General features: G+C 43.5%; 1 protein-coding gene across 1 annotated transcript; it reads right to left on the reverse strand.

Annotated features, from left to right (window-relative positions):
• Nucleotides 1-278: 278 nt before the first annotated feature.
• fgd4a (FYVE, RhoGEF and PH domain containing 4a) lies at nucleotides 279-11,898 on the reverse strand. The gene is made up of 16 exons (XM_076082108.1): nucleotides 11,767-11,898; nucleotides 10,954-11,161; nucleotides 8,308-8,719; nucleotides 5,780-5,869; nucleotides 5,485-5,630; nucleotides 5,127-5,283; nucleotides 4,802-4,940; nucleotides 4,654-4,712; nucleotides 4,403-4,549; nucleotides 3,868-4,040; nucleotides 3,491-3,521; nucleotides 3,296-3,376; nucleotides 3,084-3,209; nucleotides 2,737-2,874; nucleotides 2,506-2,646; nucleotides 279-2,394 (listed from the first exon to the last, which is right to left on the reverse strand). Exons 2-16 carry the CDS (start codon nucleotides 11,070-11,072, stop codon nucleotides 2,125-2,127), a joined length of 2,229 nt encoding a protein of 742 aa, XP_075938223.1. The 5' UTR covers nucleotides 11,073-11,161; nucleotides 11,767-11,898; the 3' UTR covers nucleotides 279-2,124.
• Nucleotides 11,899-14,601: the final 2,703 nt, after the last annotated feature.

The following is a 14,601-nucleotide window of genomic DNA, read 5'->3' on the forward strand; positions in this document are numbered from 1 at the left end:
CAGATCGCACCATATCTTTAGGGCTTTACTGATCACATCTTCAAAGTGTTCACCACTTCTGACAAACAGAGACTACTGACTTCACCTGTTTCCATGTGTCTGGGGTGACTCATTGTGAAAAACATCTTACTGGGAGAAGCAAAACAAGGAACCAAAACAGGACATTTCTCTGTGAAAGTAGCATCACAGTGACTGAGGCGTCGCACTGGTTTATATCGCCATGATAACACATCGTAGGTCAAGCAGCAATGCAACATTACAAACGAGCAAGATCTCCATAGAGTATTTAATCGTTTTATTTTCTTTTAAGGTACACTTTATAAGACTGTAAAGTGCGTAGATTCTCAAACGTTTGAGGGGGGGGGGGGGGGGCATAAAAAACACTGGATATACATTCAGATCTTACAGATGGGGAGGTTTTGTGCTCTTGTTTTTTATTTGAGTATTTGAGGGAACGCATTGAGAGGGGTGAGACTCGGGCAAGGATTGAGCACAACCATGTGTGTCGCTGTCACACTGAAGAACCGATGATGGGTTAGTGGAACAACATCTGCTCTCAGAAAGAAAAGATCTACCTACTGCGCTTCTTAGTTGACAGTCGGGGAACAAATTTGTGCTACTCTTTAACAGATCATGCTCATCATACTCTATAAATTACTTTAAATAATAAAATTAATTACAGCATTAAAAACATTGACATTTCTCGCACCAGCTTCCTTAATCGGTGATTGTTCTGCGTTGGCATTAAATAGAAAACCTGCTGGCCCCTGTTCATCTTCCTTCTACATGGATTGAATGTCCTGTAGATCGTCAAGCATTTACCTTCATCCTCCTCAGCTTTGCATATGAACAACTATCATCCATCAGTTATTATGCCATATAGAATACACCTGATTTCAGCGCGCTATTTTAATACAAACGGCACTGTCCGGGCCATAGATTTGGGAAATGTATGACAATACACATTGTTAGAGCATAGCGATTTGTGGCATTATACCTTTACTTGTCATGGAGAGTGCTGCTCAAGCTGAGGAAACAGTTGGATGATGTCACTATGATGTCATCAGGGTTATCTTGAGTTAGGCTTTGTAGATCTGTCAAAACTTCGGCATTTAACTGGCTGGAAAGGCCTCATGTAAGTTGCTGGAGAGTTGCATTATGGGAATTGTAGGCTCCAGTGTGCTTAAGCTTTTTTTTTTTTTTTTTTTTTTTTACGAGGAGGACTAGGAGCCTCTGCAGCTTCGATGTTGACTGTTTTTCTGGATTAAATATAAAAAAAGAACTTAAACTGTATTTAAAACTTGTTTGATTAGCAAACTAGTTCCTTTGCTTCATAGAATACACACTACAACAGGTGCAACCAATTGCAAAGCAGACAGGTCAGCCAATGTGCATCCAGAGTTTGAAAAGCATTAGACAGATGATGACGTTTCACTGAGGGATGAGAGACGGAGACCGTCATTATTCAACCACATGATTACCTTTCACAGTTTTGGAAACATCTCCTCAAGCAATGAACGGGCAACATACTGTAAATACTTTATATCATACTTAGATGTTTTCTATGTTATCAAAACAAAGTTTGGGATTGATTTCTGTACATAAAAACACAAATGTTCCTTTTTGAAAAGGAAACACATTTATACTGTACAGGGGTACGCAGAGTTGCGTTACAGCACCAGCAGACTAAGTTCGGACCGTCCTTTCGCTTTGATTCACATCCTGTACAGGGCGCTGTGTACGGCTGTGGTATCCACTAGCTCAAGAGGAGCTGACACAGATTCAAAGTCTTTATAGACTTTGAGCTGTCCTTAATGGAGCCTGTTTGAGGGAAGTTGATCAGTCCTGAGGCCCCTCTGCTCTAGTGTTGATAGCACCGGACACGTCCTTTAGTAATCCAGCACAGCTCTAGCAGTGAATTAGAAGTTCTTTATGTGGGTTTATGAGAAAATCCAGGAGACCAAATGGGAAACAGGAGAGTGGCAAGGAAGGGCAGCTTATCCAGCACAGATTTTTTTTTCCCACTTGTCTTTAAGGTTCAAGGACAGCATGGAGAGTGTGCATCTGCACATCCCGTCTTTCTCGAGCAATCCAAGCAGCAGTTGGCTTGTAGAAAACACGCCCTTATGAGCTATCGGTACCCGCCTCTTGTGTGTTGTTGTTGTCCGTCATGTTGGCATTGCCCTCGTTGGTCTGAGGGCATTCGGGCACCTCTCCCGTCACCGCCACTCGAATCACTTTCAGCCAGCGCTGCTTGAGCTCCTCCGAATCGGCAGCAAAGTTGTGGGTGGACTTGGACTGGGAGAGGCGGAAGCTGGCAGGGGGGTCTGTGGGCCGAGCGCTGTCATCCACACTGTAGCCCAGGAGGGGGATAGTACACTGGGCCTTCACGTCCTAAAAGGAGAACAATCAGGGATGAAGAGAGTGTCATCTATCTGTATGCATAGATTTATAAATTCGTATGGGGAATCAAATGTTTCCCTTCATGTTCTCTTCATGTTTTACCTGCGGAGCGCCGTAGAGATAGAGCACCAGACTCTCCTTCTCGGGGATGACGCCCCACACCTTCTGCCAAGGTTTGTTCTTCTCGCAGTACTGCAGGAAGCCGCACATGATGCTGCTGCCTGTGAACTGAGCCGCCTCGATCTGCACAGCGAGGACGACCGCATATTAGCAAGAGAATCACAAAGCAACTCGAGCAACTCTAAAATGTATGCATCAGCATCTCCTCCTCACCTCCAGGATGCCCTTCTTCTTGACCTCGGATCTCGTTTTTCCGCTCAGGATAGAATGACAGTCTCTGCAGACTTTGTTCACCTTGTTGCCATCATATTCAAGCGCAACCTTATTGTCTGAACATTTCCAGCACACCACCTGCAAGAGAACAGTAGAGAAGATCTTTAAACATCATTCAATCAACTATGACCATGCTTATTATTACTTTAATATATTATCTTATTTAATCCCTTTAATTCAAAGGTGACTAGTCTCATCAACATTTGAGTTCTTTGGTTGCTCTCGACTGCCCGTATGGACGCTCTCTCATGCATTACGCCAGGCTTAACAGCATCAAGACTACTTACATAGCCGCAGGCTCTGCAGTGGTGCCTCCGCCGTGTCAGAGCATTGAAAGACTCCCTGCACTTCATACACATTGTCACTTCATTGTCGCGGATCCAGCGAGGGGCGCGCTTCCCCAGCTCTGCATTCTGTATCAAAATAAAAACGTACTCGGTGTTGACGGCAAAGAACAGTGACAGTTTAACTGTGCATGCAGCTGTGATGCAACACTGACCGACACTTCGTCCACTTCTCTCAGTGCATTCTTGAACGACTCGTTTTTCTGCTGGAAGATCTCAATGGTCTCCTGGAAAGCCTGAAGGACAACAACATCGGATAACATCGGACTCACGTGTCGCTCTTTCGACATGGCGTTCAAACATATATATATATATAATCAAATGAGAAAATTAAAGTATATTGATTGTACCTTAATCCAGTCTGCCTTGTCCTGCTCTGAGCTGAGGAAGACAAATAAAGCCATAAGCGTTCAAACGTATTCATGTAAGTAAAGCTATAACTTGATGTGATAGTCCTGTTATAACACCAAGTCATACCAACACAGCAATTAGCTGTGGTCAAAGAGCATTTAGAGATTTACAGGATTTAAATATGGCGTTTGAGTGTGCTTATAAGTGGTCTTCCATTTATATGTAAAATTATACTGTATAGGGTCCAGATTACCTACAATTACATACTTCAATGTGGGAGGAGCTGGGATGTTTTTGCACCTTACGGAGTTTGCAAAAAGGACATTTTTTTAAATGACCTCTTGTGTTATTTCTAATAATTCTGCATAAAATGTACCTGGCCTGCAGCTCCAGCATCCTCTCCTTCCCCGACACTTGGAAGGTATGAGGGTAGTCCTCGTTGCTCGTTTCCAGGACCTTCATGCCGTCGATGCCGATCCGCGTCCTCACCGTGTACTTAGTCCCCCCCAGACTGAATTTGGGCACGCAGTACAACAGCATGTTGTTGAACTGGCAAGAACAAGAAAGAAAAGTTTTTCACTGAGCACGGATCAGCGCTATTCCAGTTTAGCCTCCTGGCTTTGTTTTGTTCCGAAGGGGGCCGTGCTCAACACTGCAGGTAACCTGAATTACACAGATGGGAGACATTCAGCCTGAAGCTAATAAGAAACCGACCCGGACGTAATCGCATCATCTGGCAATCTCAGTAATTGAGAGACTTGCTCATGTGCCCCTGATGTGTCTTAACGCAGAGGTGTTCCTGGCTGGAAATTATTCATTTGTTTCAATTGACTTGTGCAGACAAAGTCTCGCCTCAGCACGTTTCCCTCATTAGATAAGAAGATGTTTTCATGCCTGACAGTTTCTCTCACCAGGAAGAGGTATCGCTCCATGGCTGAGGTGTTCCTGGCCGCCAGCTTCAGGATGTGGCCCTCCTTGATGAACTCGTTAGAGGGGTTGACAATGTCTTCCTCCTCACCCAGCATCTCGTGTATCTCCATCAGTTTCTTCAGATTCTCCTAAAATGAGGATGGGACATTTATGTTAGTTGGACGTTAATGTGTCTAAGATATTCTGTCTTATAAGTCTAAGAGAAAAAAAGGTTTAAGACGTCTGGACTTACAGATTTTCGAATGGCGCTGTTGGAGTGAGTAGCTGCTGTGGCGATAATTTCTAATGATTCTGTGGTGGGAAAAAAAAGATGGTTTACCTAAATATAGTGAGATAAAAAATGACTCCTTGGAGTGGGAATTTGAAGTTTCTCGACTTACTCTCTGAATCTCGTCGGTCAGGGTCGTCCTGAGGCAGCTTCTTCAGATAGTCTTTAAGCAGCATCTCATAGCGAGGGACTCTCTGCACGGGCTCCAACATGTGGTGCTGAAGCGTCAGGAAGCCACAGACCTCTTGACTCTGTCCAGGAATAACCCCAAAAAACTAGAATTAACGCCAATACCAACCAGTCATGTTGCAGTTGTTTGTCCCAAATTTCATAATTTTATCCTATGAAACATTTGTGTGAAATTGTCATAACATCACAGTGATTTTGCAATAATAAAATAGCATTTTTTTCCTGGACTGGAATTTGCTGTGCAGTACCTGTATCTCCTGAATGATGGCCTTGAATTGAGGCGAACGATCGGTCCACTGTTTCAGCAGCTCCATGGCATTTTCGAAATTCTTCACGTACTCGGCGTACATCTTGAGGAAGGGTGTGAGTTTCTGCAGGATGTCTCCGATGCGAGGTGTGGACTCCCTGCGGGGGGGAAGGGAGAGAAGTGAAGTGAAGGAGGTAAATAATGTAACCACATTGTTCTGGTTTGTATTTGTTATTTTTTTTAATCATTCTCATGCTTCTGTGTACATGAGTTTGCAGCTGTGTTTGAGAGACAATGTGCAGGCAGCTACAGTTTCATACAGAACCCCATCGCATTTATTGTCATTTAATGAAGCTCACCATTCTCCCATGCGTTTCTCCAGATCTGGAAGCAGAAACTGGCTGTGAAAGGCGTTGATGGAGCTGATGTTGGAGAAGATGTTCTTCACTACGTCCACAGGGAACGTCCCTTTATTTGCCTCCTCCATGAGCTTAGCACAGAAAACCTGAAAAGAGTTGTGTACAACGCAGAACTGGTAAGTGACAAATGATTGAGAAGTTAATAAGGTTTCCCTCCTTGTGTCGTGTAAACCGCGTTTCATCAGACTCGGTCAAAAAAACAGAAGTGAACTGTCGCTTTCACTGAGTTCCTCACCTGGTCCAGCAGGTTAAGTCGCGTTACGTAGGCCTTCTCTGTGTGCAAGAGCTCACTGGCGATCTTAAACAGCTTCTGCTCATTTGTCTCCTGAAAACAGAGGGTATTAATCGGAGTCTTTACACGTGTGGCAATCCTAAATAAAATCTGGTCGTAGATGAATGAGTGAAGTATGAAAGTAAGTGAGATTATTCTTGAGCCAGAGAGTCAGTAATAATGACCGTTTCAGACTAATCATTTTCTAATGAGTGATTGATCTTAAAGGAAAATTGGGCCTGATACGTTTTTCAACACAGCGACTGGAGTTAAACTGAGCTGAATGAGAATAATGCAGAAGTGTGGGACAACATGTCTGAAGCGCATTCATTTGTTTCAGCTCAGTGCTCATTCCCACATCATTGTCATTTGCAAGTTCCTGTTTGCTTTCAGGTTACTGATCTCATCTACGTGCTGCATTTTCTGCATTTCAGTTAAACAAAGTTGACTGTAAATCATGCATTCATTGTATGATTCAGGCTAAACGCCTCAGTGACTCGTCTGCTGTTGTCTGCGCAGCCTTTGTGTTAAACCTTGTCTCACTGTTGCTGCATACAGCAGCATGTAGCACTGGTGTGTTTGTGTGTGTGTGTCCTTGACACTGAGCTGATGTTGGGCCGGGCTGTGGTGCAGCAGGAGCCCTCAGAACAGGAAACGAAATTATGGAAGAAGGGAAATGACACCAAATCAAACAGACACGATTACGTCTAACAGAGCTTAGTGTGAGAGGCCGATCGATGTAACAAACTGTAGCCTCATAATTTACTCTACAAAACATCTCCCACACATACTGACACTATATATAACCACAAAGAATTAGTATCCTCCTCTCAAATGATCTGACAGCAATCAGTCTCATATTTCTACACAATTCACTTGTCAATACATCCACAGCGTTGCTAATTCTCTGAGACATTATTTTTCTCAAGGTGAAGGCTCAAAGTTGTTAAATATTTGAAAAAAACATATGCCAAGCATATGTTTAAGCGTTTACAATGCATTGTTACAGATGAAACCAGCTGTTCCGTATCTTTTAGACTTGTGACCCCTGACAGAGAAGCAGTGTGTAGTCGGGGCCCCTCCTCATGTTTCAGATGTCTATGAGTTGTTAGCAGTTCCAGAGTGAAACTTGTCCGATCGCTTCATTTCAGCAACTGCTCATGGCCAAAATTTGTTTTCAATATTCCACATAAAATGCAAATATTAGAAAAGAAAAATCAATTATTCTTTCCTGCCCCACTAACAATCAGCTCACGACCCCTCAGGTATATCTTGTCACCCATTGAAGGGTCCCACCACTGGACTTAACTAGCATTTGTCTGCAGAACACACTTTTAGTCTGATAAATATCCTCAAGTGATGTCACTTCAGTCGGTGTCAGTTGGGGCTGAAGACTATAAGTTTGAAAACAAAAGAATCTGGAGGTGTGGAGCAGGTGGCTCCTCATCTCTACGTGAGGCTAGTGGCTCGATGCTACATTAGCTGCTAGCATAACACACCTGAATCTCTGACCAAACTGCCAGCGGTCAATTTGATTTGTGGGTAATGTAGGCGCCAATTTTTGACAAGGAAGAAGAATGCTTGAAATAAAAATCATGACATCTGTGGTTCTGCTCCATCTACTTGATCCTTTTTTTTAAATTGTCTCTTTTTTTTTTTACAGTGTGCAGTTAATACTAGGCTTTTACTTAAATGCAGGACTTTTGCTTGAAGTGTGTGTTTTTAACATGGTTTTATTGGTACTTTTGCTTAAGTAAAGGATCGGAGTACTTGTTCCACCAACGCAAGAGGCACAAATAAAGGGCAATAACGTGGCAGAGGTATTGAAGAAGTTGTTTTAAACTAGCCAACACAAAGAGAAGCTTTACCGTATGTTAATTCAATATGTTTCCAAACAGCACAAAGAAATGATCAGAAATCCAATAATTGGAACCAAGCTACTCAAATTTTATATATATATATAATATCTTGACTAGCGATTAGATTTGACTGGAGAACATGCAATGGCTCCGAGTGTCAGCTTGTCAAAGGTCCCTTTCAAGTCAGACAGCAACAGCAACAACTGAACACTGGGGTGAATGAAAGCACTGTTCATGGCTCTTCCTCTCTCCTACCATAGAGACTGCTGTTTGACAGAGATTAATCTGAACCTGAGATATTTATAATCTGTACGGGGGGGGGGGGGGCATGAACTCAGCTGCTCAAGCGTTGGACATCTGTTCAGCTTTCGTAGAAAATAACCGCTCAGACACACACACACACACACACACACACACACTGTAACTCTACCCTTACGATGGTGGGGTGACCCAGAGTTGAATTAGTTCAGAAGATTTAATTGTGCTGAAAGCCCAGAGCATGAATAAATGCTGACAGTTTGTCTTTCAGAGACTGCAGAGTCACAGCAACGAGGCAGCTGTCTGTAAATATATAACACAAAGGATGTAAATACACAGACCACTCGGGTGCAAGGGCAACAAATTTAAACGTACCTTGTGGTCGGTGCTCCCTTCTTCGTTCTTATGCTCACTTTCTATTTCAGTCCCACTGTCCTCCTTCTCAGTGTGGCTTTCTGTAGCAGTCCTGTCTGTTTGTGGAGGTGAATGATCACCAGTCTGTTCTGTGCTCCTGCAATCACCGTTTACCAGCTCAGCAGTCTCTATCCTCACACTGTCACTGTTCGTCTCCGGGTTTTCCACCATGTCCTTGTCCTGCTCCATCTGAGCTAGCGTCCCGTTAGCCGTCGGTTCGTGGGCATCCTGCGGCGAGGTGGGTGCGGAGGTGTGGTTCTCCTGAGTCCCGGCGGTCTCCGTCTGCTTCTGGTAGGCGCGGTGAGCCGGGCTGCAGTTGGACGACTTGCTGGTCTGTTTGAGCGGAGAGCCGTCTCTCTTGTTCTCTGTGCCGCTGGAGGAACAGAGGGACAGGAGGAAGTTGGTCAAGAACACAAAAAAAAAGAGAGTTAACTAACAAGAACGTTTGAGAAAAAGGGAAAAGAAGTAGTAGAAAAATTACAGGAGTCGGTTCAGTAGCTGCTCAAGCCTGCATGTTTGGTCGGGGAGAATGGACGTGTCGGTAAGCAGAGAGGTTTTGCACTCGAGTGTGACAGAGTTAAAAATAAAACTGTGGAGATGCACAAACTTCCTTCTGTCTTATGAGGCTGCTGAGAGCTGGTGTACTGCAGAGGAAGTGTGTGTGTGTGTGTGTGTGCAGAGCAAAGACGGAATGGAGGTACAGTAATGAGGAGAACAGGAGGAGGGGGAGAGGTACAACACTACTCCCCAGAGGTAGATGCTGTCCTACTTCCAAGGAGAACCCACATTATATATACATACACTGTAACATCTCTACCATTCTTTGCTTTAACACGAATGAAATGAAACTGTTTGCACGAGACAATTTGAAATACAGCACATGAACGGAAGCAAGATTAACACAAAAAACACACACACATTATGCATGTACAATGTCACCATTCAGCTGCTCTACATCCTGGGCCGGTAGTCAGTCCAGCTGTTTCCCTGTAAATTACCCTCCGGACCTCCAGTCTTACAGCAAGCGGCGACCTACAGCAGCTACTGTATCTTAGCTCTGTTTTGCTGCTCTCACATCTCTTGTAGAACTGTCGGATCTAGGCAAAACTGATAGCACTTACTATTTCTAGCAGAAAAGAAGCAAGATATACACTATATATGTGATCTAACCTTTACAAAAAACACCAGCCAAGCGGGTGAATTTTTTAGCATCTGCGACGTTCAACTGTTGTGCTCATCAGTGTCCAGTAGAAACAGGAAGTATGTATAAATAGAGGAACAACAGCGGGCTGGTGAAACACTCCACAGATTAATCACTTCTGGGCTGTCGGGCCACCTGAGTGTGTTTGAACGTAAAACAATATTATCCACAGGAAGACTGAGTAATACCACGATTAGCTGCAGTTTAATACCGTTTTCAGAGAAACACACTTTGTGGCGTGTAGGTGCAGTTCCTCTCTTGCATATAAATAGCACAGTAAGCGCTCCAGTACATGGCAGAGTTTTAAAATAGGCTGAACTATAGGCGAGAATTAAGAGCAGCTTCACTTGCCATGTGGCAGTCCTGTGCCTTTAAGGGACATGTGAACCAGATTAGTATATTAGTAGGCTAATTCTGTTCTCGGAAGCTGGGGGCCTTTCTCTTCTTTCTGTTCCAAGGCCACTAGAGGGCTAATCCCCACAGAGTCTGAATGAAAAGGATACACCCAATTTCTCTGATTAACCTCACATCAACACTGTTAAATGTGATGAAAGGTAAGGTGAAAGCCTGGGATTGAGTTCGATTGTGTAACTCTGTTCCCAGGGATTCCAAGCCAGTGATGAGTTTGAATATGAGGCTACTAGAGACTGAAGATACTGAGTGAAATTTTAGTGGGCATGCTTCTGCTGCAGATCGAATATTTTTTGTCTTCAACTGTATGAGCAGCTGGGACAAGGGCACCATCGTTGTGCCTCTCGCTGCTTTCAATGGGCCTCTCTCGCATAGACAAGGCTTTGGCTACAACCAAAACTTATATGACTTGTAATAAATCAAGAAGTGATGCACCAAAAAAAAAGAAGGGGGAAACAGTGGTAAGCCAACAGCCAACAGCCAACAGAATACTTAAATCACCATGTAACTATGAGGCAACAAGATCAAAGTACAGGCATTCACGTTGAGACAGTGGGAGAGATCCTACCTCATTCTCCTGGGCTTCATCTCGCAACACTGAGTCCTGTCCCACAACTGACTGAGGATCTGTGTTTCCCCTCGCCTGTACAAATCTCCTTTCATCCCCTTTGCTAACGCTTGGCTTGCGAGGCAAGTGGCTAATCTCAGCTTGTTCTGTCTACGCCTCTCGTCTGCGCCACTATCAAGTGAGTCAGGCTGAAGACTTAAAACGAGGGACTTCTGTTTTTCATCCCTGAAATAACCGGCATAGAAAACATTAGGAAAGACAACGTTTTCCGTCACTGTGATTACGAGAGCCAGAGTGAGGTTGTGTCGTTACAAAAGCTATGAAGCGGCGTAGATAGAGTTATTCAACCAGAACCATTGTGTCATGGTAAAAAAAATAAAATAAATAAAAAAGGCACACACACCAACAGAGAGTAAAGAGCCCCTACCTGTTCTCCTCAAAGCGGTTGATGAGGTCTGAGACTTTGGAGTGTTTCTCCCTGACTTTCTCCCGGTTCACAGCTCCTCTCCCTCCTCCTCCTCCTCCTCCTCCTCCTCTCTCCTCCATGCCCGGTTTTAGTGGTGCTTTCTGGATGTGGCCCAGCGGGGACTTGACCTCCGTCACCGGGCTCTGGAGATGTGACGGCTTTGGAGGCACTGCAGAGAAGACGGAGAGAACACTTTGAGCATTAGAGACTGTCTTGGATGCTGGTAGATTCAGATGATTGCCTTGTATTTTTCTCATGAGGGAATATGTCTCTGCAATGTTTGGTTTGGACCTGAAGAGGGCGGTATAAGCTACTCCAAATGTTACCACACACACACACAGGGCACTGAGCTGTATTTAACACGCTGAAAGTGACAAACAAGTGACCCAGCTCAGCATAGAATAACTGAGCAGTTTTACTCGTCTCACATACATGTTTTAGGAATCAAATTCCCTGCGTGATTTACAGCAGCAGAAAGAATGGAGCTCTGTCTCTCGTCTTATCTGTGTAGAATGATTTACTGAACTCAAAGAAAAAAAGGAACAAGGCTCAAGGTTCACCGATCCCAGGCCAATTTACATAACTCAATTCCTGTTTTCACTGTTTCCCTGGAGTCATATACTGTAAGTCCTCCGGTCAGACAGTGGGAGAAAGGGTCACTGGAGAAAGAGCAATCAGCGTTCACATATGAATCACAGACCGATACAATTGTGTCCACTGACGCTCCCACTACGCAGTGTTTTTGCCGAACGGCTGTGAGCTGTCGTCGTGTACCTTTTGGTTTAGAAAGCAGCCGGGGCCTGCAGTAAGAGCTTCTTCCATTGACCCCCCCCCTGCTCTTGTCAGTCTTCCCACCGCCCGCTCGACTCAGACACGCCTGCACACTGGGTGGGTTGCTGCGCTCGCACGCCGGGCTGCTGCCGAGAGCTGAAGGACACAGAGAGAGAGAGAGAGAGAGAGAGAGAGATAGCACGTCCATTACAACAAGAACATCTCATCATCTCTTGGTCGCCGTCAACGAAATGAGATTGATGATACAGATTATGAGAGGCTCTTGATAAGACAAAAACAATATTGTGACGTTGACAACAGGTGACAGGAAATGAGAGATGGTGAATGACTAAGTCCAGGACCACCTGGACACCAAACTACACTCGTTTTAACCACAAAACACTTTGGCAGGTCCATCGACACAGACTCCTGTGTCACAAATGACACTACACAAATACTGTACGTAGCAACAGTGCATTGTTAGATACACAGGCACCAGTACTGTCTCTCAGATGATAGTGAGGCACGGCTGTATCCTTTCTTCTTTCCACACTTGTGAACTATGAAAATGTTCGTCTTTCTGGCAGTTTTTCATTTTGAAAATGACAGTAAGATATGAACTTTCCCGTTGATGCAATAGTGCAGATGTAGATGCAGATGAAAAAGCAATGTTTTGGTATATTTGACCTACAGTAAGTGGGATTGCAGTTGTAAAGGAAATGCTGTAAACACTCAAGAACTAAAACAAACTAAGTGTGTCTCACACACGGAGAAAGAATTCCTCTCATATCTCATCCCTTCATACTACAGGGCATACTGTACATATTCATTGCTGCAAATATGCTTATGATTAAACAGCTGCAGGCTAAATATTAAAAGACTGTCAGACAGTTCAGTTGATTATCCAGCTAATGATCCAATTGATGATCAGCTCCGGCGGGGCTTTTACCAGCTGGCCACAGATGGTACAGCATCGGTGTTTAGATAGAGCAGACAGACTGATTTAATGGCACTACAGACACAGACTGGCAGTGTTTACAGCAGCCTGAATATACTGTACCTCTCTCTCTCTCTAAACCTCACAGCGCACACACATGCACAACCACATGGAACTGAAACGTGTGTACTTAGGCAAATCTCCATATATGGTACTACAATGCCAGGAGCCAGTCGGCGCTCTCATTATTTTACACGGTATACGTCCATTAGTCTCCATTTAAGGTGGTCACTTCAATGCGTGTGTGTGTGTGTGTGATTTAACAAGTGGCACTGATGTATGAGTTGGATGCAGAAGTCGATGCAGTTTAGCTTAGCTTGGTTAACAGGTATGGATTAACAGTGTGTGTAGTGGAATAGCTGTAGAGTGGAGCTTAAAGGATACAGACTTGCACTTTCAAAAAAACAAAACTTGCGACTATTTGTATTTGTATCTGTTCTGTTTTCAAGGTCCACAGTATACGGCCTGGAAAGTTAGGTCCTCCTCCTCCTTTTGGCACTGCTGCTAACATGTAGAGAGACATTTCCATCCCTGTAATATAAATGATTGATAAGAGGTCTAAATTCCTTGAAAGACACGGTTTCAGGTCACAAAATAGATCAAACTAAAAGCATCTGTGCTTTGAGAAAAACACAGGAAAATAAGATGACTCTCTTTCAGAAAATGATCTGATATGAGCTAAAAACGATTTGTCGATTATTCCATTAACAGGAAATGTATCTGAAGCTATATTATTAGTTAAGCAACAGCTAATTGACATTACCAAGGCCCAGCCGCTCGTGCTGATGTTCTTGGTCTTATGTGATAGTAGATTGATAGTTTTTAAGTTTTGGTCTATTGAATGACTATTTGAAGATTGTATTTATTTATTTTAATTCAATTTATTTATTCATTTATAATTAAATAATTATTTTTTTACATTTTATAAGCCAAATGATTAGTCGGTTATTCGAGAAAATAAACGGTAAATTAATTGAAAATGTAAACGATTGTTAGTAGCAGCCATAAAGTATATGAACAACAGTGAAACACATATGTACTATGTAGTGTTCCCTAGTGTTTGTTTGCTACTACTTGCCAAAGCAGCGCTTGGGGCCCCTTATTTATTTTCCCTCCAGTTATCTTGATCTTACCAGTCTAGAAACAGAAAGAGAAAAACAACAACCACAGAATCACAGTTTCTATTTTTACAGCCTAACCGTAATTAAAGACAACAGCTCTCGCAACTGTCTGACTGGAAACGGTCCCACGCTGTGTTCGGGAGAGCAGACTCTCTAAGCGTGGCCCCAAAATGACCAATTATCAATTCTAAAGTCGGCCTCAGGAATTTCTCTTTGATAATGTGCTTGGCTTTCCCTCGTGGCCACATTAAGAGATCATAAGAAAATATCCAGCAGAAAGTTATGCACCCTATTATACATAAATGGCTAAAAATGAAGTCTCCGCCTGCAGATTGTGCTCCACATACGGCATTTATCCTGGGAGATTGCAGGGGGTCCACTCTCCACAGCCTGGCTCTGTCTGCCAGGGTTGTTATTAACTCAGTCAAACATCAGTCCCTCAGCTTTAAATGCTGAGTCCCTCAGTGCTGGAGGCTTTCACTTGAACCTCAGCAAACTGTGCAGGTATTTTAAGTGCTACTGTTCAAGAAAAGCACAGAGATGTGAATGGAGATACTAATTTGTTTGGAGATGCAAACATATTTGGCTTTCTTCTGTCAATTGCTTGGAAAATGATTTTGAGTTAAGATCAGATCAACCGTCTTTAAGCTCTTATCTGAACCATTAAGGCAAAGAAACACAGCCAGTTCTGTGACAATACAAACAGGAACTTTACTTTCT

Source organism: Anarhichas minor, unplaced genomic scaffold (assembly GCF_050575085.1).
Source record: "Anarhichas minor isolate MPS153535 unplaced genomic scaffold, ASM5057508v1 ptg000090l, whole genome shotgun sequence".
Taxonomy (NCBI): domain Eukaryota; kingdom Metazoa; phylum Chordata; class Actinopteri; order Perciformes; family Anarhichadidae; genus Anarhichas; species Anarhichas minor.